The sequence below is a fragment of the Piliocolobus tephrosceles genome, chromosome 18 (assembly GCF_002776525.5).
Source record: "Piliocolobus tephrosceles isolate RC106 chromosome 18, ASM277652v3, whole genome shotgun sequence".
NCBI classification, from domain to species: Eukaryota; Metazoa; Chordata; class Mammalia; order Primates; family Cercopithecidae; genus Piliocolobus; species Piliocolobus tephrosceles.
The window spans coordinates 59,877,061-59,904,200 of record NC_045451.1 but is presented as its reverse complement, the minus strand read 5'-3'; the positions used below and the strand labels follow the sequence as shown (position 1 = coordinate 59,904,200).

The 27,140-nt window shown below is 48.3% G+C and overlaps 1 protein-coding gene, 1 long non-coding RNA gene and 1 pseudogene across 2 annotated transcripts in view; 1 reads left to right on the top strand and 2 right to left on the bottom strand.

Moving 5' to 3' along the window:
• Positions 1-7,711: 7,711 nt before the first annotated feature.
• LOC111539630 lies at positions 7,712-9,774 on the bottom strand. The gene is made up of 2 exons (XR_002730734.2): positions 9,472-9,774; positions 7,712-9,189 (listed from the first exon to the last, which is right to left on the bottom strand). It is a non-coding gene; the product is annotated as an uncharacterized LOC111539630 (long non-coding RNA).
• A 467-nt stretch (positions 9,775-10,241) lies between these two features.
• Positions 10,242-27,140, top strand: part of GATA6 (GATA binding protein 6) — a 33,423-nt gene continuing 16,524 nt past the window's right edge. The window contains exons 1-6 of the mRNA XM_023207510.2: positions 10,242-10,487; positions 11,930-13,101; positions 17,791-17,957; positions 22,322-22,447; positions 23,702-23,789; positions 23,885-23,988. Coding sequence (XP_023063278.1) covers positions 11,967-13,101; positions 17,791-17,957; positions 22,322-22,447; positions 23,702-23,789; positions 23,885-23,988 — 1,620 coding nt within the window. The 5' untranslated portion in view covers positions 10,242-10,487; positions 11,930-11,966. The remainder of the gene's footprint in view (positions 10,488-11,929; positions 13,102-17,790; positions 17,958-22,321; positions 22,448-23,701; positions 23,790-23,884; positions 23,989-27,140) is intronic.
• LOC111539801 lies at positions 20,958-21,057 on the bottom strand (annotated as a pseudogene).

Here is a 27,140-nt window from a genome sequence, read left to right as displayed (position 1 = left end):
GCACTCCAACAGTCCCTTGATTTCTCTCTACGGTGGCACTTACCACCTGGTGTGACAATTTTCTGTAACCTTGTCTGCCTCTCCTGATTGTCTGGGAGCAGCTTGAGGGCAGGGCATTGTCATGCATCTTTGCACCCCTAGTACGCTCCATAGTGTTTGTCTCAGCAGGATCAAGGAGTTTGAATGACCAAATAAACAAAAACTTACTTGCACTATCAGCTAGGGACAGACAGGGTGAGTTGATGATTGCAAATAATTCCCTGTAGGAAATGTCTGATGCTCACAAAAGCTTTTTCTTGTCTTTTCTTTTTAGTTTTGATCACCCTCCTACCTCACTTCTTTGAGGCCTTGGTACCTCCTCTCTTCCTCTTAAAAAGTGGCCTGAAATAGAAGTTTGTGTTTTTGCTTATTTATCAAACATCTCAAACAGCCTGTATGGTGAGCCAAACACTCTTCTAAGCATTTTATAAATATTAATTCATTTAATCTTCATGAAAATCATATATATATATATGGTTTCCTTTTTGAGAAGGGTCTTGCTCTGTTGCCCAGGCTGGAGTGCAGTGGCGTGATCTCAGCTCACTGCAACCTCCACCTCCTGGGTTCAAGTGATTCGTATGCCTCGGCCTCCTAGGTAGCTGGGATTACAGGTGCCTGCCACCATGTCCAGCTAATTTTTGTATTTTTAGTAGAGACAGGGTTTCACCATGTTGGCCAGGGAGGTCTTGAACTGCTGACCTCAGGTGATCCACCTGCCTCGGCCTCCGAAAGTGCTGGGATTACAGGCGTGAGCCACCGTGCCTGGCCAGGAGATATTAAGGAACATGCCCAAGTCACACAACTAAAGAGAAACAGCAAGATGCATATCTGGGATTTGAACCCATGCCTCCATAACTGGTGCTTAATCTAGCTCCAGGTGCAGAGGCTCAGGCAGCTGCTGCAGCAGTTGCACTGGGTAGACTCTTTCCTATACACCTAGCCTTTTGCACTTCTGCCCAAAGCGTGCTGAACTCTGGACAGAAAGATGACTTTGAAATGTAAAGGTTGACAGCTTTGTAGATCCACACTGTGGTTTTTGGCTAGAGTTTGCTGGGCACTGGTAGTCAATCTTTAAAAATGGTATAATATTCACACTTTTTTTGTTGGATAATTGCATGCCTTTAATTTGTGGTATTATAAACAGCAGTAATCTAGCTTAAGAGTAGCCAGAAAAAGTTATTTGATATGCGTTAAGTCAGGTTTCTATCTTTATCTACCTCTGTAGAGGTGAATATTATTATGGCCAGGAAAAAGCAACACTGTAATATACTCTAAAGGGTGTCTCTTGAGTGGATAGATTAAAAATAAAAACCCCTTCTGAAGAAGGTAGGCAACTGCTCTGCTTCCTTCCCTAACAGGCTAATACAATTTCCCCCTTAGGTATTATGACAATTTGGCTCTCTGTAGGACAGGAACATTAAAGGCGGGGCGGGGTGGGGGGAATCATACCTTTCTTAGTCCATTGACTTAAAACAGTGATTAAAAAAAAAAAAAAAACCTACTTAAACTGCTGCCACCTAAAATGTTTACCTTAGTCAGAAAACTCTGATAGTTCAAGATAAATGAAAACATTAGCTCATGCAAAAGAACTGCTTATTTGGTAAGTCTGAAGTCCCCTTAGAGTAATCATTGAGAATAAGGGAGTCCATCCTCAGTGACTGCTTTTGGTCAGCGTCCTGTGGTTCAGTGGGCTCATATTCACAGGCAAAGAATAAATAATTTACATAGCAACTTCTATCGGAAGACATTTCAGTGGTTTGAAAATCTTGACTCTAAGTTAACTGTTCAGCCTTTGGAAATGGATCATCCCTTTTGTTTAGCCCACTGGTGTAGTATTTAGATTAATGTGTAAGTTTGTATTTAACCCGACAGAAACCAAAGAGCCAGATCAGCCACATGCTAGCGGTCTTCCTGGGGCCCTGACACATGTACATGCAGGAAAGGGGACTCAAGTCATTAGTTTGTGATTAATGTTTGTAGAAAACAATATTTTTACCATTTTATGTATGGAGCAACTGAGTCACGAAGAGGTTAAGTGTCTTGCACTTGATTACAAGGCTGTTTAGTAGTCCAGGAAAATCTAGCACTCATGCATGCACATTGACCATAATTTTGCGTCCAATTCTCTCTCTCTCTCTCTTTTAAATTGAGACAAGGTCTTACTCTGTTACCCAGGCTGGAGTGCAGTGATCTAGACTCACTGCAACCTCCAGCTCCCGGGTTCAAGTGATTCTCCCACCTCAGCCTCCCGACTAGCTGGGACTAAAGGCGCATGCCACCATGCCTGGCTAATTTTTGCGGTTTTTGTAGAGAGAGGCTTTCACCATGTTGGCCAGGCTGGTCTCGAACTCCTGACCTCAGGTGATCTGCCCGCCTCAACCTACCAAAGTGTTGGGATTACAGCCATGAGCCACCACACCTTGCCTTTTTAAAATTATTGTTTTTATTTTGACAGAAGGTTTTGCTCTGTTGCCCAGGCTGGAGTGCAGTGGTGTGATCATAGCTCACTGCTGCCTCGAACTCCTGAGCTCAAGCGATACTCCCATCTCAGCCTCTGGAATTCTCACCAATTCTGTTTTGTGAATTACAGTTCCTGTACTTGCCCACAGGCAGGTTACAGGCTGGAAGTGAGAACTAAAACAAGAGGATGTTGACAATCGCTTTCAAGGGGAAGAGACCTACCCAGGCTTGCTATGGGTAACAGAACTGACACAGGGACTGACGTTCCCCCTGGGCCTGGCCCTCTTGGACCTTCTGGCTCTCCGCTGATTCCCAAAGGCTTCTGTCCATGAGGATTCAATCAGCCGCAAGACGGCTGGCTGGGCTGGGGGGCAGGAGGGTTGTAAATCTGGGAGAGCTGCAAGTATTCAGGGTCTTGAACTTTATCAGGTTTGAATGTGTGATTGTGAAAGTAAAGAGCAGAGAAATGACAGCACTCAGTAAATCAAACGTAGAGAAGATCAGAACTGTCAAAGACAAGAGAAAAACAGGCGCTGGGCACAAACCGGGCAGAAAAGCTGCAGGGACGGGAAGACTTTTATGTTCCCTCCAGACTTTGCCTTCTGAAAAACAAATCTCTTTCCCTGTCGTTTTATCTAGAGAAGAGTATTATTTGTTATATCCCATAAATTCCTTTTTAAAGTTTTCATTATGAAGGTTTAGATCTTCTTTTAGAAGATAGGGTGCTATAAGAAAACAAAACAAAACAAAACAGAAAATCAGTTGAAAAATGACTGGAATGGCCTAGATTTTTTCCCTGTCAATAACGTGTTCCCTAGCTTCTCAGAGATCTTTTTTTCTTCCTTCAAAAAAACAATGTGATTAAAGTATAATAAATCTGCATATATAGCAAAACCAAATTGAAGAGTAAAAGGCATAAGAGAAGTCTAAAGTTAGATGATCATGTCACTTTAATTAGTTCTCTCCCCCCTCCCCACCGCTGCTAATATCTAATGCCAGTCCTCAAGGTTACCCTTCTTAGTGATCTGTTAATTCACTCCTGTCTACTGCCAGAAAGAGGTTCCCAGGAAGGGGTGCTGCTGGGACAGGGATTTTTTTTGTTGGAGCAGAGGAGGAGCCTCAAGATTACTGTCTTTGTCCTGCAGAAGACATTGCAGAAGATCTGTTGCTGGCATTTGCAAGGGGAACAACAAGGGATGTCTCCTCTTCAAAGGAACCAAAGACAAGTAGAGAACCTATGTTTGTCTCACCCTTCACCTCCTTTCCTACCATAATGCAATAAATAAAGTCCTCACTGCTGGTACACAGAAAAGGCTTGAGACCTCTGGTCAATCACAGGTCCCAGCTGAATGAGTGCTCAAAGAAGTTATTTACTGGGAATTAATTTTGCTCCTGTTGGGCCAAACAAGAAATCGAAATTTGGTGTAGTATATGAAAGTCTATTACAATAAATATTAGTAATAATATTCATATAGCGCTTGCTATGTGCCAGGTACTATTAGCAGTTTACATGTAAGAAATCTTTTCATCCTCTTAGCAATCCTATACGGGGAGTACTTTTATTATCCCCATTTTGCAGATGAAGAAACTGTGGCACAGAGAGGTTGGGCTATTTGCCATGATCACATGGCTAGTAAACGGTGGCATCAGGATTGAAACCCAGGCAGGCTGGCTCAGGGTCCTGCGCAGGCCCAATGGGTCCTAGAAATTCCCTCAGTGTATGAGCCACTCCTTTCTTTTCAAACCCACTGGATTGCCTAGAGGGCAGTCTGGACTTGAGTACTTTTTTAGAGAAGGGAAAAAGACTCAGTCATCTCCTTCCATCTTGGAAAGTGGGATTTTGCCCAACCGGCTTTACAGAGGTGCCAACCTTCTAGACTGTAAACACGTCAAAACTAGGAGCTAACTTTTCTCGTTCTTCCTTGTGCAGCTCAGTACGCACTGGGCAAGTGGCAGGGGACTGGAGGGCTGCATCCTGGTAGACAAGCCTCTGGTCCTAATTCTCTGCATATTTGCAACGTAGCTGTATGGAGAGGTCATATTTCTGGGTAATTTTTTTGTTTGTTTCTTGGGCACATTTTGCCCCTTTAATTGACTCAAAGTGGGGCATCTGTAATTTAGCAAGTCTCCAAAAGCTGATGTCCTTCTTTTCCTTGCTTGCCTTTAGCATTCCCTGTCCCACACTTCTTGGTTTTGAAAAAACAAAACCAAAAAACTACTGAACAGTCAGGAAGGTCTTTGAGCTGAGACAGCCCAGGGACAGTGGCATATGGACCCTGGCCCTAGAACTGGTGTGGCCTGCACACCTTGTGATACCAGCAAAATCCAGGAAGAGCCTAGGTCCTGCCTGTCTAGTGGGTTGGACATTTCTCCATCTCTTTCACCTTCTTGGGAGCAGAAATATTCCCTTTTCCTCTGATGCTCTAATTTTTCCCCTCCCCAGAGGCTGGTGCGGTAAGGATTAGATAAGATGGATGATTTTTGGCATTCACCTTATTTGGAAGGATAACAAAAAAAGAGAGGCATCTTCCACTTCCCAGCCCAGTGTGACGGGGCAGACAGCAGACCCTGGGGTGCCTTTTGGAATTGAGAGTCCTGCCCCCACCATCTGCCAGAGAACACACTGGGGGAGGCAGAAGACTTGGGAAAGCCCCCTGCAGGGAAGCCAAGGGGTCTCATTTGAAACTTACCCCCACCCCATCACCTCCTTGTCCTATTTCAAAGAGGTAGAAAAGGTTTATGCTGGTCTGGAATATGGACTCCTTTTACTTAAGGGGAGGAGAAAACTTCAAAAACATCACAACTGACTCCCCAAGCTCACTTTTTAGTATTCAGGATCAGGAAACTGGATCTTCCCTGCCGTCACCCTTTGGTGAAAGGGAAAGGATCACTCCAGGGGCAGGGCCTTGGCCCAGCTGGCAGCCCTAGGCTTTATGTAGTGATGCCAGTAGCAATTAATAATGATAATAAATGCCACACTTCAAACCAAACCCAAGCCGAGGATGACTGAATGATTGGACCTCTGCCTCCCACCTGCATGCGGTTACTCTGCGAGTCCACACCCTCCCGGGCAGCCTCAGTTCCACCCACCACCTTCAGCCTGGGATTCAAAGGGAGCGCTGCCCCAGGACCAGCGACGTGGACCAGCACACTGCCCCTTAGCAGACCCACAGGGAGTGGGATGGTAGGTGGGGGCGGTTGGGTTTTATCTTTATTATTTAGTATCAGAAAATAATCAAAACGGGGTGGTAATTTCGGCCCCCTGAGCTCGGTTTAGTTTTTCCGCGAAGTGCAGGGGGGCCGTTTTAAGATCCCCACCTGGAGCTCCAGAGCTCCCGGGGACCCCCATGTCCACCCCGTCTCCTAGGTCCTGGCACTCCCTGGCCCCGCAGCCCGGGAACCTCCACCTTCCCCAGGCGGCAGCCACAGGTCCCGCCGGGCCCATCTGAGGTCTGCGGCCGCCGAAGTCGGGGTCTTAGGGCGTCAGGGAGCAACCAGGCCTCGGGGAGGGAGGCCGGCGCCGGCGCGGAATTTCTTTATCGGGATTTGAGAGCCGCAAGCTTCTCCTTCGCTTCTTTAAGCGATCACAGAAAGACACCTTTCGATCTTTTGTCAGACATCTTGGCCCTTAATAGCTAAATTTATTTGGTTTAAAGCGGCTACGGGAGAAGCAGGGAGGGAAAATCTTTCGTCGGTCATTGGGTGGCCTAGATAACAGACTTGGAGAGAGAGGGGAGAAGAAAGTAAAAAGGTTAATGGATGAGGGGAGGGCTGGAGGCGCCCGGCGTGGGGCTTTTACGGCGACCCTCCCCCGACCGCCCCCTTATCGCGGCCCGAACTTACCCGCGGCGCAGCGAGTACATTAAGTCACGTAAACAGCGCGGAGAGGAATGCCACCGCGGTGACCTTTCGTGCGCCGCCGCCGCGAGCCCACCTCCGCGCCGTGCTGGCGGCCGCCGGCGGCGCGCGGGGGTCGGCCGGGGGCTGCGCCGGGCGAGGGGCCTCCGAGCCGGGCCTGGCCTGCGCAACGCGCGGGGCCTCGATTCCGACCGCCCGGGGACCCCGGCGCTGCCTCTGCGCGGTCCTTCCCCCCGAAGTGGCCGGCGGCGGGGAGCCGGCGCTGGGGGTGGGGGCGACCTTTGAGTTTCCGCCGCCACCACCTGACGTTTCTAAAGAGTGTTTTTGGTTTTCCAAGATTTAAACTTAAAGGAAAGAAAGAAAATCACCGCCAGGACTCTGGTCGACGGCCTACGGTGCAGTGCGACCACCGAGTGGGGGACATGCCGTCCGGAACTCGCCACTGGCCCCAGACGCTGGCAGGGGTGGGGGGCTCTGAGGTGACCCTGGGTCCTTGGGTAAAAGCTTCCCGAGACGGGAAGAAATATGGTATAAGCGAGAAGGCCTCATAAATCTGGGCTGTTAAAAATCTAAGTTAAAAATATGTTTTAAGTCAGAAATGCATTCTTTTTCTTTATGAAACATCGCCGAAGCAGCCGGTTTTGTGACAGGATAGTAAAATGAGCGTGAGTTCGCGGGGGTGGAGGTGCACAGGGACGCGGGTCCTTGCCGGGTCTCGCCGCTCCTCCGGAAGCGGCGCAAGACTGGGTCCCCAAACACCCTTCCCGTTTGGCAGCCAAGCCCCCGCCCCCTGCCCAATTGGCTGCAGTGTTCTGGGTGGATTTGAATCGCGAATAGTGGTGTGGCGCGGCCCAAATAAATCAATCCTGGGGACAGGCCGCGCCCGGGAGCCAGCCCTCTGTGAGGGTAAGGGGGACGACTCGCCCAGGAGGGGCCGCTCATTGGGTCTAAACAGTCCGGAGAGAAACAGTTTCGTTCAAGATTAGCAAATCCCGAAAGAGGAGACAGGCGGGGGTGAAAAAAAAAAAGAAGGAAAAGAAAAAATATATATATACCCACGAAGAAAACAGGAACTTCTAAGAGCTGTCCGTGTACTTTGGACACTAGTGGGTGCCTTCTCCCCAGCTCTTGGGTTTCTCCCTAGTTTGGGGTGCACCTCTTCCCTCCGATTTTCCTAATCTGCCGGCCTTCTAGACCAGCTGGGACGCGCCCAGGAAGCTCCACGCGCGGGCCTGGGGCTCATGGGAGTGGCTTTGAAAACATGCTTGTCTTCCCCAGAGTTGTCCCTAGCGCCAAAGATGCACTGGGGAAAAGGCACATTGGAGAGGTCAGGCAGCCTGGTTTTCTGTCTGGATCAACTGTACGAGTTAAACAGTTTTATTTTGAAATTAACCAACACACAACAACAACAGCAACAACATTCATTACCCATTCCCTCGTTTGGTTGGAAAACCAGTCTGAAAAACTAAATACAATCTGTGACCATGAAAAGGAGCAATCACTTATTTTTCCCATTTGTTTTGAACATTATTTTTAAAAATAGATTGGGAATCTGGAGGGTAAAATGCCGGGACCCTTCCCGAGCCCTTAGAGCCCGAAGGTTGTCGAATCGGTCAATGTCCACCCCGCCGCTCACCTCTGTCCCAGCAGCGCTAGGGCCAGCGCGCCCTCCTGCCACGTCTGCGGAGCTGCGGGAAAAGCAGGTCCCCGGGTGTTATCGAGTGTCCAGGGATATCCACGGAGACATCCTTGTACTTGCAAATACAAAGAAACACACAGGACAGAGATCAGGCTCGCGCCAGGGCTCGATCTCCTCGGGGCTCAGGGTTGGAGGCCATTCACAGCCTGGACACAAACTGAGCCAGATAGTTTATTTTTAGCAAATAAGATAGAGTTTTTAGAAAATTGCTTTTAATAGCAAACCTGAGAAACATTATTTCAAAACGCTGGAATCAAAGGAAATCAAATGTCCACAACACATTTCCGTCACTGCTTACAACTGAGCTTCTGCAGAACGCAGTCCACTTAAACATTTGGTGGAACTCACGAAAAGAACCAAAAGCAAGGCATTCCGAGTCCTGGCGGGGGTTGAGCGGCCGGGCGGACGCCTGGCTATCTCTTCTGGGAGTCGCGCATTCAATCACACTCAGGTTAAAATTTAAAGCCCCTGGATCCTGCTCCAGTAGCCAACCTCTCCATTCCAGAGTTTTCTACCTTCAGCCTTTTCAAAATGCGGCCACGCTGAAACTGGGAGCCGCCGCAGTGATTGGGGGAGGCAAAGTGGATTGTAATAAAAGTGACTAAATTGGACGAGAACGGTTTCTGGACCTTCTCGGTAGCAATTTAAAATTCACAAGCGTTTAGAAGCAATTTACAACGAAGAATGAAAAAAGAAGAATTCTCTCCAACTTCCTGAATTCCTCGCCCCCTCCTCCGCACTGCCAGGCCCTGTCCCCGCTCCCCCAGGAACCACAAGTTCACAACTCACAGTTACATGCAGAGGAAACAACGCTTAGCGACGAGGTCTCACCGTCTCTGGAAACCATACTTTACAACGCACCTCTCCACCCCAGTTCAACTCTGCACAGGCTCCTCTCCCTTCCCTAACTGGGAAAACACGAAAATAAAAACAAAACAAAAAACCGGAGCCCAAATGCTTTCTGGGAGACCGACCTTCAGAAAATCATTTACTTCGATTTACCTGGCGGGGGCGGAGGGGGGGGGGGCGGGCGGGGGAAAGTATAAAAATGCATTCTCACAAAAACAACTCCTTTTGTCCTAAAGTCTCCCTCGGCAGCCTTCTGGGGTCACGTCTGTGGGAAGAAATCCTTTCTGTGAGCGAAAGGGAGCTACACATATATCACGGCTCCTGCAGCGGACGAGCCTGCGGCCGCGCGAGTCGCCGCTGACAGATCGGCGCTGATAACCCCGCGACGTTCATTTCCAGTCCCTTTGCCCGCTAGGGACCGTATCAGTTTGTACCGAGTTGTGATAACTGTTTGGAGGGAGCGAAGAGGGGGTGTGTATATGAACGTGGGGGTGGGGAAGCAGCATTCAGCTCTGGGTCCAGGGAAGGTGACACCCCCTCTTCGCAGTGACTTATCTGCGACTTACCTGAAACTCTCCAGGGAAATCTCAGTGCAAACGGGACATCAAAAGTTGGAGAGCGTCCTCGAACACGACTGATGTGGAAGCCCTTTTCCATTCTGCGCACCCCATAGACTACCTTTCCGTACAGGACGACCCGAGTTAAATTTCCGAAAGGTCAGCTGGGGAATTTTGTCGTGAGGTTCCCGAAACCACCACGACCTGAGCCCTAGCATCCCGAGCGAGATAGGGTCGGAGAAAGTTTAAGGTCGGTCGCACACAACCGCAGGGCAAAAAGCGCATTTGCTGTGAAGGGGCTAGGTGCGGGTTGGGGGGCGGGGGGGCGCAGAGCACATTCTCCCCTCCTTCTGGGGGCGTGCTGACCCAGGGGCTGGAGCGCCCCTCCCGCCGCGGCGGCGGCGCGGGGCTGTGCACTGCCAACTCTTCCCGTGCCAAGGCTCCCTCCTCCTCCCTCGTGTGGGTGTGTGTGTGCGACTGCGGGAGCGGGAGGGTGCACAGCCGCTGGGTGGGTGCGGGTCGCCAGCCAGGTCAGGCGTTCTGTGGCCTCCGCCCCTCCCCCAGCGTCCCTGGGCTCGGCGCCCCCCGGGTGGACTCGTCCCCACTCCGAGGACAGGGCTCGCGGCTCAGTCCACGCCCGCAGGCAGCGCGGCGCTCATTGTCTGCCTGGGCGGCGCGCTCCCCTCCCCCTCGCCGTCCCCTCCCCACCCTCTTTTCTCTCCTCCCCTAGATCCCTCCTCCTCCTCTTCACCTCCAGCGCCCAGCTGCTCGCTGAGCGCAGTTCCGACCCACAGCCTGGCACCCTTCGGCGAGCGCTGTTTGTTTAGGGCTCGGTGAGTCCAATCAGGAGCGCAGGCTGCAGTTTTCCGGCAGAGCAGTAAGAGGCGCCTCCTCTCTCCTTTTTATTCACCGGCAGCGCGGCGCAGACCCCGGACTCGCGCTCGCCTGCTGGCGCCCTCGGCCTCTCTCCACGCCTGGGAGCACCCTCCGCCGCGGCCGTTCTCCATGCGCAGCGCCCGCCCGAGGTTCGGCTGCTTCCTCCTCGCGCGATCTCCCCGCTTCCCTCCACCCCTACTCGTCGCGGGCCCCTGGGCCTCCGGCGCTCCGGCCCTCTCCAGGCCGCGGTCGGCTCCGAGGGAGTCTCCCTCCTCCCCTCCGGGCGGGCTGAGGCGGCTCCCAGGCTCCCGGGACACCGCGGACCAACTTCTAGTCTCTTTTCCTCTCCTCGAAGCGCTTATCTGCGCGCAGCCTTATCTCCGAGTTATCTCGGCGCAAAGGGGCGGGAGCCGGTAGTTAGGCAGGCAGAGAAACTTCTTTCTTGCTATCTAGCCAGGTCTGTGTGTGGGCATTAATTTTAGTGTGGTAATCTCCGATGAGCCGAGGCGATTTGGAAGAGCAGCCTAGAGGAGGGCAGCCCGACTGCATTTCGCCTCCCTCCCCCACTCCTCCGATTCTCCCTGTCATTCTTCCTGCTCTCCCCTTTGGGGTCACCCCGGATCGGGGGCAGTCTCACCCCCCCCCCGCCCCCAGCCCCTTGCGTTCCCCCTCCTTTTCTCTGCTCTCCGCTCCACCCCGCTACGTCCGATTCCGGGAGGGTCCGGCCTTTCTGCTGCTGGGGATGACCGCAGGGTGGGCCGGGCTGCCCGGCCGGCGTGAGCGCGCACGCTGGTGGCTACAGGCGCGGGCCGTGTCTAAGGTGTGCGGCGCCGCGGGGACGCCGGTGGGGCTGGCGATTCCCGCCCCGCGAGCTCCCCGCTCTGCCTCTGCTGGGAAGGACCCGGACTGCTGCCCCCGCCCTGGCGTCCCACTTTCCCTGGGCCCAGTGGCATTTCTTTCTGGGGCTCGCGTTCGGGCTGGTCAGCGCAGTCCGGGAAGCTCTGGGAGAGCCAGTATAGGAGAACGCGGCGGTTTCGTTTTCGGGGACAGGTTGCCTTCCTTACGCGAACGGTTTTCCCGTGGGGAACCCTCACCCCGAGGCATTTCGGGAGAGGGGCATCCGCAGAGAGGCGGGATGCTGCGGTGCCAACACGCACAGCTACTTAAATTCTTTTGTGTGTCATCAGCCCGGGGGAGACACTTTAGGGCGGAAGGAAAGCCTCAGCCAGCTTCTGCAGATCACCCCTGGGATCTGGCGCGCGCACGGAGAAAGGATGCGGCCGAGGGGGTGGGCGGGGAGGACGCGGAGACCGGAGCGGTGCCTTTGAGGGAGGGCTGGTATCCCAGCCCTTCCAGGGCCCTGTGGCGGCTGCGCAGGCTCCTTTCCCCTCTCCCTTATTAATCCCCACGCCCCAGGCAGAAATGGGATCTTTGAGAAGTCTCAAATGGGATCTTTGAGTTCTCAAAGATCCCATTGGAGGTGGATCCCATTTGAACTAGAATAAAGGAGTGGAGGCGAGGTAGTGTGCAGCCTACGCTCTTGGTAACTCGTCTATCTCCTACCATCCCCGTCTCCCCCACCTCGCCTCAGGAGCTAGACGTCAGCTTGGAGCGGCGCCGGACCGTGGATGGCCTTGACTGACGGCGGCTGGTGCTTGCCGAAGCGCTTCGGGGCCGCGGGTGCGGACGCCAGCGACTCCGGAGCCTTTCCAGCGCGGGACCCCTCCACGCCGCCTTCCCCCATCTCTTCCTCGTCCTCCTCCTGCTCCCGGGGCGGAGAGCGGGGCCCCGGCGGCGCCAGCAACTGCGGGACGCCTCAGCTCGACACGGAGGTAGCGGCTGGACCCCCGGCCCGCTCGCTGCTGCTCAGCTCATACGCTTCGCATCCCTTCGGGGTTCCCCACGGACCTTCGGCGCCTGGGGTCGCAGGCCCCGGGGGCAACCTGTCGAGCTGGGAAGACCTGCTGCTGTTCACTGACCTCGACCAAGCCGCGACCGCCAGCAAGCTGTTGTGGTCCAGCCGCGGCGCCAAGCTGAGCCCCTTCGCACCCGAGCAGCCGGAGGAGATGTACCAGACCCTCGCCGCTCTCTCCAGCCAGGGTCCGGCCGCCTACGACGGCGCGCCCGGCGGCTTCGTGCACTCTGCGGCCGCGGCGGCAGCAGCCGCGGCGGCGGCCAGCTCCCCGGTCTACGTGCCCACCACTCGTGTGGGTTCCATGCTGCCCGGCCTACCGTACCACCTGCAGGGGTCGGGCAGTGGGCCAGCCAACCACGCGGGCGGCGCGGGCGCGCACCCCGGCTGGCCCCAGGCCTCGGCCGACAGTCCCCCGTACGGCGGCGGAGGCGGAGCGGCTGGCGGTGGGGCCGCTGGGCCTGGCGGCGCTGGCTCGGCCGCGGCGCACGTCTCGGCGCGCTTCCCTTACTCGCCCAGCCCGCCCATGGCCAACGGCGCCGCGCGGGAGCCGGGAGGCTACGCGGCCGCGGGTAGTGGGGGCGCGGGAGGCGTGAGCGGCGGCGGCAGCAGCCTGGCGGCCATGGGCGGCCGCGAGCCCCAGTACAGCTCGCTGTCGGCGGCGCGGCCGCTGAACGGGACGTACCATCACCACCACCACCACCACCACCATCATCCGAGCCCCTACTCGCCCTACGTGGGGGCGCCACTGACGCCCGCCTGGCCTGCAGGACCCTTCGAGACCCCGGTGCTGCACAGCCTGCAGAGCCGCGCCGGAGCCCCACTCCCGGTGCCCCGGGGCCCCAGTGCAGGTAAGGGTCGCGCCTCAGGGTCAAGTTGCGGGTCCAAAGCGCTGGGGCTCACGGGGGACGTGGAGCAGCTACTCCACTCTGTTTTCAGGACTTTGAGGCCCTGTTTTCAGGACTTTCTCGTCCGGGTGCACGGAGGTCGGCCTGGTCCCAGCAAGGATTTGCAGGCCTGTGGCTGGGTGACGAGAGTCTGGTAGCGCTGAGGCGATTCTCTTGTGCCAAGTTCCTTTCCACGGAAGAGACTAAATTCACATCTGTACCTTTGTGCCTTGGAGAAGCTCAGGGCCTTGATGAGTAGTGAATGGCCTCTGCTATTGGGGATAAACGAGGCTGGAAGGGAACTAAGAGCGCTTGAGCCCCATCGCAGACCCTACTTTGGGTGAGTGGAAGAGATTCCACGATGGGAGTAAGTCTGGGAGAGTGGCGGACACTTGATCCACCCCCAAACACACATACAAGCACTTGCAGACTCACCCAGTTTAACTCTCCAAAGGGTGTGTGTTTGTGTTTTCCCAGAGAAGCGTATTTAGAAAAGCACAACAGTGGAACTTAGATGTTCCTAGGGAAGCTGGTTGGCGTCTTCTCTCCCACAAGGGAGAGAGGGAAAGAAAAGATGAGAGGGCACCTGGAGTGGTCAGACTTGTGACTTTATGCTGAAGGAGAGCTGGTGGATAGGCCCTTTTGCTTGGCATCAGCTGGGCCCTAGTCTGGGACTGCTGCTCACATGGCCAGGCTGCAACTCAGGCATCCTGGAGCTGGGGCACCTATTCTCCCTTCGAAGCTTAGCCCACCAGTTTTTCAGTTTCCAATTTGACTCATACTCTTAATTCCTGTGTCTGGGAGCCATTAGGGGGTAAACCGTGAAAACGCTATTGTCAAAAATACCTGGAAATACCTCGTTTTGAAAAGTGTTTTGTTTACTCCAGCACAGGAGTGTGTGAGCCCTTTTAGGCTGCTTTTCTCAGATGCAGCATTCTGCGTCTTTGGTGCTTTCAACTGTCTTCTCTTACTATATATTTCACCTGTTTGATAATCTTTCTAAGGAAACAACACCTTTTTTTAATTGTGGTTTGTTTGAGGGGAGGTGTAGGGGAGGCCCCTTGAGTCACAGAGGTGGCAGAGTGGAGGAAGGCACATTAATCCAAACAGTCCTACCCCGGTGTCTTGTGTATCCCAGGTCTGTGCTTCTCGTGGGAGCCTCGATGCTGCCTTTAGGGACAGCAAGTCAGTCCTTCTAGGGGCCAGGATTCCTTAGGATAAAATGGGACATTCCCAACCTTGTCTGCAAAAGACACCCTGGAAATGCAAGTGGTCTGAAAGTGAAGGAACAAATTTGAACAGCTCCCTGATAACCTAAGTTCTTTCTGTCTTCTTCCAAGTGCTGCAAGACTTGGTCTCAAAATTCCTTCTTTTTAGTTTTGCTCTGTCACCCAGTCTGGAGTGCAGTGGTCACTGAACACTCCCGGGTTCAAGTGATTCTTCTGCCTCAGCCTCCCAAGTAGCTGGGATTACAGGAACGTGCCGCCACACCTAATTTTTGTATTTTTAGTAGTTTTTGCCATATTGGGCTGGCTGGTTTTGAACTCTTGACTTCAGGTGATCCACCCGCCTCAGCCTCCCAAAGTGCTGGGCCTATAGGCATGAGCCACCGCGCCCAGTGAAATTCCCTCTTTTTGCTTCTGCTGCAAAGCTGGCCCTGGAGACCATATTTCCCTGTGTGGAATGGGATTGGGGACCCTGTTGAGATTTGCACTGTTGACTTGAGACTTGAGAGTGGAGGGCTCTCTTCCTTACCACTGCATAGGGACCCATGTTTGGCTCCCAGGAGCAGAGAGATGGAGAGACTGGGAATCTCTAAAGAGGCAATGGTTGGGTGTGAAACTTCTTTTGTCAGTCGGGGAGTTCGTAGGGAATGTGCAAGGGTGTGTGAGTTGGGTGAGGGCTAGCTGCAGCTTGAGCCAGCGCCTGCAACTCTGCCTATTTCTTGACACACCTTAGCTTGATCTCCAGGTTCCTTTCCTCCAATCTTCTAGCATTTCATATGGCTGAGAGAGTCTTTAGATGTTTACAGTAACTGGTTCTGTATGAGAAATCCCTTTAGAGGCAGTATGGGGCAGTTGTGGGCAAGTTAATATGTTGCTTTTTGTTTTAAATTTAGCCTATACTTTTCCTAATTTTTTCATCTTCTGGGCACACCACAATTAGAGAAATTTTCTGTAGACCTAGAAGATTTGTTATATTTTAAGCATTTTTTTTTTTAAAGTATGTTTGAAAACATGGGAAGGGATTTGGGAACACCCAGCTTTTGCATAGAGTCTGTTAGGAAATCAGGAAGTGACTGGGACCAAGCCAGTATTGGGGTGAAGGGTGGGGAGTGAGTGACCCTAACTTTGCTTGTCCTCACAGGTACTCTGGGGCCAGCTTCCTAGCTAGATTTCCTGCTTCTTAGATTTTTTTTTTTTTTTTTTTTTTTAACAAACCATTTTTGGAGGCAGACACTTTAAACACCAGAGCTAAAACCCGAGTGCTGAACTTGATCAACCCGCACAATCTGGAGGCTTCTGGAACCCATGCTATGCACCTCTTGCTGACTGGGTAGATGGGATGAGCTTACTCTGGGGTGAGCTCAGAGTTCTCACACCCCTTTATTTCCTGGGTCCTACACCCTCCTAAGCTCCTGCAGAACTGTGTTTGAGTCCCTGTGTCTTGGTGCCACACGCAGAAAGACAGGTGGTGGTGCCCTTCTGCCCTGAATCTGTCACTCCCCAAGGGCACCCCAAACAGCCATGTTAGGAGAGAAATGGTGAGTTGAAAAGGGGGAACTTGGTGAGCAAGCCTCCAGCACAATCAGATATACAGACAGCATTTTTTTCCCCCCTTTTTAGTCATTTAGAGGATTATAGCTGCCTGGTGGGTTTGGGAAAGAGGTTGTGAGGGAATGAGAGAGATTTTATTTAACTAAAAATAAGCAAACTTCCTAGATTGTATTTATTATTTATTCAAAGTGGACTTTTAATTAAATTTTGTCTTTGGGTTTTCAGGTGACTAAATAGTTCTACCTGGGGAGTTCACGCTGTCTTGTATCGGGATTCTTATTGTTCCCAGGCAGAGGACTGGGTTTTCCAGGGAATGCCCCCGCTCCTCTATCCAGAGGGGCTCTGATAGGTAACATTTTAAAGTCAACAACAAAGACAAATACCTTGTTTAACTTCAGTGTCCTTGAAGTCCTGAGTATTTTACTGATTACCATAGTCAATAGTGGCTTTTAGAGCGGAGAAGAATAAATCTTTGTGATCTGTTGTGAGTTGCAGTATCCCCATGACAACTTTGAACTCGGGCTGTGTAGGATGCTAGTTTCTTTAAAACTTAGTAAGAAATGAGAAAGGAGACTTGTTTTGTAAATAGTATTAATGGAATTAAAGAGTTTTTATGCTAAAGTCATATTTAAATATCGTTACCCCACAGTTGATGGTAGACACAAGCAATAAACTGCAAGGGGATGAGAAAGAACAAAAAGGTTCACTAGCACACAATCTTCAGCTAAAACTCTAAAGTGTAATGTTTATTTACTTTAAAAAGTGATTCAGAAATGCTTCTTCAATAATGCAAAACTAGAACATTTAAACCTTCTATAATCTAAAGAACCTTAAATGGTAGTCTATACATTTTTTTTGGTCTATACTTATAAGTACCTATCTCATGTTTAGAGACATTTATTCTACCATATTTAACCTTCTTGAGAAGTAATAAATGTTACATTTACTCTTAATTAAGATTTGTTTTATTAGCAGGTTTAGGTTATTGTGAATTCTGAAAACTAACCAAAGAATAATAATAATAAAATTATGTAAAATAAACGCATTTTAAATAGATTGTATAACTCAAAATGATCACTGGGAAGGTCTTGGTAATTTTCTTAATCAGTAAGGTATCAACCTTTTATAAAAATTTTGCGGATAGAAGCAATTGGACCCACTTCTAAATCAGGGGATTTTGGCATTTGATCTTTGTGGCATGAAAATAAACTCTGTGTTTAATGTTAGTGCATTTTCCCCCTGAAAAGATGAGACTAATTTTCTCATTTCTAGTTTCTAACTAACGTAGGTGCCTAAGAATAGTACTTTTAATTTCACTTGTGTATCTTTAATTGGAGAAGAGGCACATATGGACCGGTGGCAGATGCAGAAAATACTTTTTAAAATTACTTGAGATAAAAGTTAATGAGGCAGCTTCGGTCTGTCCCCGGATATTTGTGGGTTGCAGCGGGGCTCAGTGGTCAGTATTGCTGTGTGGCTTGCTCGGGTTTGGCAACGACGTACTGTAATGATGATGGATTTTAGTCTTTAAAAGCTCGGGGACAGCCTGAGAGTAGGGGTCAGGGGACTCAAGCCGACCTCCTCCCCACCGCTCATCTCGGACTCTGACGTCCTCTGCTTCCAGCACTGTCTCTTTCCCGGGGTCTCTACTGGGGCGCCCCGGGCGTGCAGAAGTATTGGACAAATGGTCAGCGGATCGATGGTGACGAAATAAAAACCCTGCTCCTGGCTTTGCTGCCAAGGAGAAAAGCTCAGCCGGGAAGGGTGCGGGCAGGGAAGCCGGACACCCGGGCTGGGGGCCGGGGTGCCCCGGGTGATGCGGGGAGGGACGGGTCCGGCGCGGCCTCACGCGCCCTCTCGCCCCCTGTCGCCGCAGACCTGCTGGAGGACCTGTCCGAGAGCCGCGAGTGCGTGAACTGCGGCTCCATCCAGACGCCGCTGTGGCGGCGGGACGGCACCGGCCACTACCTGTGCAACGCCTGCGGGCTCTACAGCAAGATGAACGGCCTCAGCCGGCCCCTCATCAAGCCGCAGAAGCGCGTGGTGAGTGTGACCCGCCCTGCCCCTGGCTCGCGGCCGGGCCCCGGGCTCTCCTGGCCCTGCCCGCCCCGCCCTGGCTCTGCCTGCCTCCGGCGTCCCCCTCCCCGGGGACAGGTGCGGCCGCCCGGGTCCCACCCGAGCTGGGACCCAGCGGTACCATCCTGTCCCGGCTGTTCCAACGCCCACCCGCTGGCGCCCAAGTGGAGGTTACCCCGAAACCGGCGTCTGGGAAGCCAAGATAGCCTTTCCACATATTTACGCGCAGGGAATGACGTTCCTAAATGACAAAAACAAAAACAAACAAAAAAGGAAGGTGCAAAATGTTACCATGTTTCAAGCAAAAAAAGAAAAAAAAAAAAAAAAACAACAACTGTATATCTGTAGGTGTACTTGCCAAAGCACTGTAATAATTCTGGTAAGATAGGCAAAAAAATTGGTGATGGTAACCCGAGGAGAAAAACAGACCTACCGAGGCTGGGCGAAGGAAGACTTTTTTCACTGTGTATGGTTTAGATTTTATCCTTGAAAAACCATGCTCACTTATACCATCCAACCCCCCGAATAGAATATGCCAGAAATCCACCCACCCTCTCGCCTCCTCACAGCCACATTCTTTTGGGTGCCTTTTACTTTGTCCTTTCCACCTTCTTGGTCACTTCTACCTCTTATCCTCAGGTGTATCCCCAAATTCCGTATCTTGGATTGCCCTTGAACCTGGTGAAAATTTATTTGCTCTAACTTTTGTTATTTCGAAATCAGAGAACCTCGTAGAACTTGAGAAAACGTGTGGTGTGTATGTTCTTAAATTGAGCATATTCGCCAATTCGCACACACGTTGTACTTTTTATCTATTTATTTATTTTTGAGACGGAGTTTCACTCTTGTTGTCCAGGCTGGAGTGCAGTGGCGTGATCTCGGCTCACTGCAGCCTCCGCCTCCAGGGTTCAAGCGATTCTCCTGCCTCAGCCTCCCGAGTAGCTGGGATTACAGGCATGCGCCACCACGCCCAGCTAATTTTTTTGTATTTTTAGTAGAGACAGGGTTTCTCCATGTAGGTCAGGCTGATTTGGAACTCCCGACTTCAGGTGAAGTCCCGCCTCGCCTCCCGAAGTGCTGGGATTAAGGGCGTGAGCCACCGCGCCCGGCCACCTTGTTTTAAAGTAAGGGAATCCTGATTTCAGGGATTAATCTTGTATTGTCATTGTTATGTGTGCTTCTTAGCCGGAGAGAGTATTTACCGCTGTAATGGTTAGAGAAAATAAAGGAAAGCTTTCACCAGCCCCATTGTAAGGCTAACATTTGTTTAGCGAAGTACTCATAATCTAATAACCCTTTAAAGCTAAATATGTTACAGTTAGATGCCAGACGTCTTAAGTGTCCCAGTAATTTATTTGTTATACTCTAATTAGCAGGAGCAAATGCTACACATGTTGTTTGTGTTAAATAGATTAGAGTGAAATTACATCACAATGTAAGTCTGACGCCTTAAAGAGAAGCAATTAGTTTTATGGTTGGTTTTGTTTTAATGCATTTAAAATAAAGTGGCCGAGGGTAATTTAATGAATGTATATGCCTTACACTCGTCACAACCTCCCACAGCTTAAAATTTTCTTTAAAGAAATTTTAGCTGCAGTGTGTGACTCTCTGTGAGTTTCATTTTTTCTTAAATGCATCATACTAAAGAAGAAAAAGTAGTAAGTGGAAAATATCCGACAGAAGTTCCTTGTGTTCATATAATAGACAACACACGAACAATGAAACTGATTTATTTTTCTGGAAAGGCACATTGAGCTGAGTACTAACTGAACTCTCAAAGGTAACATTTTCTAGAGATTGAGCAAAAATTTGGTGGAAGAGTAGCCATTTAGGTTCCAGTTGCATTATAAATTTGATCTAGTAACATATTTAGATAGTGCCATTTGTTTTGTGCATGTACCAGTAGAAATAACTTAGAAGAAAAAAAAAAAAACCAGTTTTTAGCATTTCTGAATCAATTAATTTTCTTTGTGCTTAGCAGGTGTCTTGGCCATAACCAAGGTCAGCAAATATGCTTTGTAAATGGGTTATAAATGATACCAATTGAAGGGTGTGTCACTATCAATGAGGTCTCCTTGTGGGCTTCTTATTTATGGTTTTGATGGATCTGGCTTAGTTCTCAGAAACAGAATGTTGAACTCAAGTTTGTTTAGCCAGCAGTATAGAACCAATCACTGTGAATCTGAACTTGCAATACATTGCAAAATAAGAGATTTATGGTGTAACTTGAATTCCTTGTCAGTGAGGAGTATGACTGAGATCACTTGTTACAAGGAACTTTTATAACCTATTCACCTGCATTTCACATGTTTATGAGGACTGGCTTCACTTATGATCTGCAGTTGACAGTCATAAAGTCCTTTGTTATAATGGCAAATTCTGATAACAAGTTTGCTTCACATTGGCTCCAAATTCCACTGGAAACTGTCATAAATGACTGGTTTATAAAGTGAACCTTCCTGTCCCTCGTTTACTGATTTCACATTTATGAAGAGAAAGGAACCCTTTCCTAAAAAATTATTTTCTTTTAACCACAAAGAAAAAAGAAAAGCCTGGATGTGTAAAGTTTTGTTAATATGTTGTGATTTTAGCAGTTTCCCAGGTAGCTCTCCTGTGAGCCAAGCATACTCATTTCGACTAAAGGCGAATTGATTCTTAGCGCTGACTTCTTAGAAATGTTGTAGTGCTAAAACGTTTGCCAGTGTCTCTTTGTGTTTATAACTTATCTGTAAAGAGTGATGCTAAGTAATGCAACAGGATGTGAATCATAAATGCAAATTTTAATTTCATCTTTTAAATTTGCCAGCAAAAGTTTTGGAAGTCTCTGTCCTGTAATCTGTGAATATTCGATACATATTCGATTTACATTTCTCTTCTTCATTCTTTACAATTGATTTTTCTTAACTTCGCAAATTTTGTAATTTTCAACTTAGTTTGGTCCCGAATCTTTCTCTAATTTATTTTTTTTTTAATATGGAAAGCTTCACGAATTTGGGTGTCATTCTTGTGCTAGGGCCATGCTAATCTTCTCTGTATCCTTCCAATTTTACTATGGAAGCAAGCATCCATTTTTTTTTTTTTTTTTTTAACCGAAGCTGTGTCACAATTTTTATAGTAATTTACAGCATTTAAAAGGAAATTTAAGCTTGGCAACTTAAAAACAAGTTTTATATTTTGCCGTTCTGGGTAGGAAATTACATTAGCTTAAACTCCCATCCTTTATAATTAACATGTAGTAATCCAGAGATAATAAATTCCCTTTAAGGATGTTGTGGGCATAAAGAAAACATGGAAATGGGAGTGGCAGTGGCAGACAGGTGGCCTTTTACCTTTTCTGGTAATACCAGTTAACCCTTTGTATGAACAAAAGTTGAGAATAATACTGATAGGGCAAATATATTAGTATCACTGCATCTAAGACAATGGCAGCATTAAGATGATGCCATAAAATTTGCTTGTATCTTTTGTAAAATAGATAAAACAAAAATACAGGCAGCAGGCAATCATGATGGTAACTATGGAATGTGCTCAAATATATTTCTTTCTTTTTTTTTTAATAAAACATTTACCCCTCTTCTGAAATCCATTTCCATTAATGTACTTTCAAAGTTTCCATTAATCTACTTTCAAAGGCCCTTTCAAAGTTTCTGGTTTACTCCTTTACATATATCTGAGAAACAGACCTGATAATCTCCAGTTTTCAGGGGAAGTGGAGACTGCCCAGAGCCATTTAGCACATTGGCAAGTGGCTTGTGATTGCATTTCATGACTTAAATCTCAGACCTGTGATAGTGCACCGCCAACTGCTGTCCCCGGTAGGGGGCGGGCTGGGGGGGAGGTGGGGGGCACTCTCATGTTGATGTCTACCTGTGTTGTTACTTCCGGTGTGTTTTGAATATAACTCTATTTGGCCAACTTTTAGAAAATCTTTTAATTCCCCTAAAAAAGATACCAGTAGTATCTGGGAAACTCTAAATTGGAGAAGAAACCGTGGGTGAAACTCTCCTTGTTAGGACGCTGGTAAAAGCTTTGCATGAAGTTGTTGGCCAACTCTGTGACTGCTCCCTGGTATTCTTGAATCCATGGAGACAGGGTAGCTGGAGGAGTAAATCAAATCTATGGGGTCTAGCACACTATGCAGACCTCAGATTTCTTGGTCCAGAAAAGTCAGTCTAAGTACACTGCAATTTTTTTTCTTAAGGACCATTTCATTTATAATAAAACAGATACATGCTTGTTGATGACAGGGACAAAATACCTTAATGTATGTATGTAGTATATATATATATGTCACTTATGTTTTTCCACTTATGTTCTTGTACTGTTTCTAGCCTTCATCACGGCGGCTTGGATTGTCCTGTGCCAACTGCCACACCACAACTACCACCTTATGGCGCAGAAACGCCGAGGGTGAACCCGTGTGCAATGCTTGTGGACTCTACATGAAACTCCATGGGGTATGCCATGTATTCTGCTCACTTATATGTACATTTAGTGTCTGGTTTGTATGTCATTTCAGTTACAAAAAATCAGCAAATGAAAGATACTCAAGTGAAAAATTTGAATGCATACGATTTATTACTGAATATGTTTAATATATTCAGTGTACATACTGAATATATTTACTTTATTGAATCGAAGGTGTTTTAATTATAATATGAAATATTATCTTATGCACAAGTAGGAAACAAAAAATGCCACCAATTGAACTATTGCAAACGTTCATTTAAGACACATTCCAGTTTTCCAAATGCGAAAATGTGAAAAATGTATATTTTAGAATGGGTAATATGGTGGTAACCATTTTTAAAACTGCACAATTAAGGAAATCAATCAAAAATGCACAATCACTGGTCTATATCTCTTAAACATTTTGAATGTGATCAGACATTTATGCAAAGGAATAATGCATTGAATAGTTACAGTTTGAAATATTTCATAGTTCATTTTAAAGGATTGCACAAAGCATTATAAACACCTCAATCTTAAAAAATAGAAAAGTAACCTTGCATCTGTAGGAGGAAGGAAATACATGATCTCTTTGAAATAATTCTTATTCAATGAATAGCTACTCATTTCAAACAATAAACATTAAGTTGAAGGAATTAGATTCTCCTTGACAAATCATCTCATTCTTTCTGAAGGAATCTCTGCATGTGATGAGGAAAGTGTAGTCTTTGTGCACGTGGGATCTCTTGAGTGTATAAAATTGTGCACGTGGGATCTCTTGAGTGTATAAAATTTGTGCACGTGGGATCTCTTGAGTGTATAAAAATTGGATTGAAATGTATGCCAAGTTCTTTTTGTTTCTTGTTTCTTTTTCTTGTTTTGAGGTGGAGTCTAACTTTGTTGCCCAGGCTGGAGTGCAGTGGTGCTATCTTGGCTCACTGCAACCTCCACCTCCTGGGTTCAAGTGATTCTCCTGCCTCAGCCTCCCAAGTAGCTGGGATTACAGGTGCCTGCCACTGTGCCTGGCTAATTTTTGTATATTTAGTAGAGACAGGGTTTCGCCATGTTGGCCAGGCTAGTTTTGAACTCCTGACCTCGGATGATCCGCCTGCTTCGGCCTCCGAAAGTGCTGGGATTACAGGCATGAGCCACTGCCCACGGCTGCCAAATTCTTTTAAATGAGGGCTTTTAGTACCAATGTTGGGTCTTTGATTTTTCTTCAATATAATATTAAATTTATGGCCTATGTGAAAATTTTTTAGGTGCCCAGACCACTTGCTATGAAGAAAGAGGGAATTCAAACCAGGAAACGAAAACCTAAGAACATAAATAAATCAAAGACTTGCTCTGGTAAATATACTAAAATGACATTTGACTGTAAAGTATTTGCCAACCTTAACAGTAGAGCATATGTGTATTTATAAGGTTAATTTTGGCTGTTGCAGGTAATAGCAATAATTCCATTCCCATGACTCCAACTTCCACCTCTTCTAACTCAGATGATTGCAGCAAAAATACTTCCCCCACAACACAACCGACAGCCTCAGGGGTAAGTGTTAAAACAGCATAGACTCCTAAATGACTGGGTTGCTCTCTGGTAAATTATCTCAAATTTTATCTTATCTGGTAGTACAATAATCTAAACCAACAGTTCAGTTTAGTTAGTTGATACCTAAGAATAGTTTTCAGAGGAAATTACATTTAAATGTCAACAAAATGACAAACTTAAGTACTTTACAAACCTCTTAATTAAGATCTGTATCATTTTCTTTATGGCTAAATTAACCCAAGTAAAAGCAAGAAGTTTTGGTTTAAAGAGTTTTAAATTGTTTTATTTCCAGGTTTTTATCAGAGTTGCTATATATATTAATGTATATATTTATGTATTTCTAATGTAGATCAGAAGAACTATGAGGTCAGTGGTGTCATCGATCACAGTGCCCGTAACATTTAAGTAGCTTTTGTTGATCGTATCAATTCCAGCCTTTTTTTGTCATCCACCCAAAGCAAAGCTCATCGTAAAGCGTTATGTGCTGCTGTATTCACTGATTTCCTTTGCCCAGTTGTGTTCTTGCTGGGAGAGCTTGCCTTCTTCTAATGCACCTTAATTGTACTGGGGTTTATGTCAGCTATGACAAAACCTAGAAGTGATTTGTGCCACTGTGGACAGGAGATGCCTGCGTCTTTGTGAGGATCACAGACTTAGTTTCTTGTAAAGCTGTGACCAAAACTCAGTTTGCCTCAAGTAAAGAGCATTTTCCCACCCTAATGTTTCCCAGATTTACCTGGAATGCCCTTCGAAAAAATACTGGGCCTTTCCTCAGACCTCAGTGAGCTCCAAGGCAGGGCCTCCGGGAAGCAGGACTCTAAAATGTGCCCTTGTGACCCTTGGGACTATACTGAGACTAGATTAGGACTAAACACCAGCATTTAAATGCCTATTTACTTAGTAATTGTTTTCTACATTTAGTTTTATCCTGAAATTATTCGGGGTACTTTAAAATACTAGAGATTCCTGGGCCCCACCCTGGATTTTCCAAGTCAGAGTCTCTGGGTGTGGGGCTTGGATATCTGTTTTTGAACAAGTGCCCCAGGTGAAATTGGAACTACTGCCCCGGAGGTGTTTGGGAATCACAGACCTGGTTTCTTTCCACTGTATTTTTACTGGCTTTAACAAACAAAAATTAAATATTTAAAACAGAATGTTTAAACTGTGCTTAAAATTATATTTGATATTTTTCTTTGTCCTCCGACCCAAATTCTTTTGAGCTTTTTCTGTAATGAAACAAAACATCTTTTCAGAGTTTCACAAGGGAAGAAACCTTTTAGTTGTTTTTTGTTGCAGACTCATGGTAAAGAATGTTTTTAGGCTTTATAAAGGTGGACTCCATGCCAGGGTGTTGTGTTTTACAGGCAGGTTAGATGTAACTGAGGAATGAAAGTGGTAAATGGAACATGTTTCTTGGAAAATGAAAAGATTATTTAAAAACTTTTGTTTTCTATTTTTTGAGGCTGAGTCTTGCTGTCACCCAGGCTGGAGTGTGCAATGGTGCAGTCTCAGCTCACTGCAACCTCCACCTCCTGGATTCAAGCAATCCTCCCACCTCAGCCTCCCGAGAAGTTACGATTATAGGCATACACTACCTCACCCAGCTAATTTTTTTTTTGAGATGGAGTCTCCACTCTGTTGCCCAGGCTGGAGTGCAGTGACACAATCTCAGCTCACTGCAAGCTCCGCCTCCCAGGTTCACGCCATTCTGCCTGCCTCAGCCTCCCGAGTAGCTGGGACTAGCAGGAGCCCACCACCACGCCCAGCTAATTTTTTTGTATTTTTAGTAGAAACGGGATTTCACCGTGTTAGCCGAGATGGTCTCGATCTCCTGACCTCGTGATCCACGCGCCTCGGCCTCTCAAAGTGCTGGGATTACAGGCGTGAGTCACCGCGCCCGGCCAATTTTTTTTTTTTTTTTTTTTTTGTATTATTAGTAGAGACGGGATGTTGGCCAGGGTGGTCTCGAACTCCTGACCTCAAGTGATCCGCCTACCTCGGTGTCACAAAGTGCTAGGATTACAGGCGGGAGCCACCGCGCCTGGCCTAAAAATATCCTTTATTATGCCCTAGTCCTCAGGAGCAATTATGTAGCTAGAGGCAAAACAATTTGGTTTTCTAAAGCAGGGAGGGAGCTGCCTCTCTCCTAACTGAAGTGAGGACTGCTGCCAGCTCCAAGTCACTTTTGTTGGTGGTATAGTCCAGCTTAAATGTGGCAAAAAGACTAATTTGAATGATAAATTGCACTGAAGTCGATATATACCCAACAGTGGGCTTGGGGACTTGGAACCATTGTGTGTGGAGTCTTGTGATTTTGTGATGTAAAATTTCCAAATTGGCTATTAGCAAGTCCTATCAGTTGCCCTCCAGGGAAAGGAGTGAAAAGGCAGTGGAAAGGGCTATGGTCTGGCTAGAAGGGCCTTGGGAGTTCTATCTCTGGCCCTAGGCTTGTTGTCCAAGGATCTCTTGCCAGGGACAGAGCAAATGGAGGTGGCTTGCTGGTCAGTGCTCTTCAGAGGAAAGATCAGTTCCCCACCAGGGAGGAGGCAAAGCAACAAGGATGTTAAGGATGGAGTTTGAGAGTACTAGTTTCATACCAGGTCTTCAGCTGCAAGCTTCCATCCCTTCGGTAGCCTAGGCAGCCTCCATGGGGACTGAGAAGCTGGGAGTGGCTGGTGTGAGCTGCAGCCAGGGGGCATCTGTCCAGCCTCTGGGCTGGGCTGCAGAAACGCTGTCTGACTGTAATTACCTGGGCAGGGGGTAGGATTGCCAGCCTGCCTACAGACCTCCCCAGTTCCCCAGGGACTGGGGACTGACTCCTGGCCTTGTTCCTAGCACACGGCTGGTGCCTGGGCTTGCAGGGTTTTATTTCATGGATGTCTCCAAAAGCCTCTACCTGCTGTGGCCATTGTGGGGAAACAGCTACTCGTCTGCTGGCTGCCTTTGGAAGCTGTCCCCCTGTAAGAATACCTGTAGTAGGCTTGAGTGGTTTCCCCAGGTTGTTTTCATGGCGTGCCCGCATATGACCGTAGATCCCTTAGCACTTTTTGATGTCCTCTCTGGGTGGGCTGAGCCTTCATGTGTATGGCATGGCCCATGTGGCAGCTGAGTAGCTATGAAGAGTCTGCTGGAGGAGCCATCTGTGAACAGCT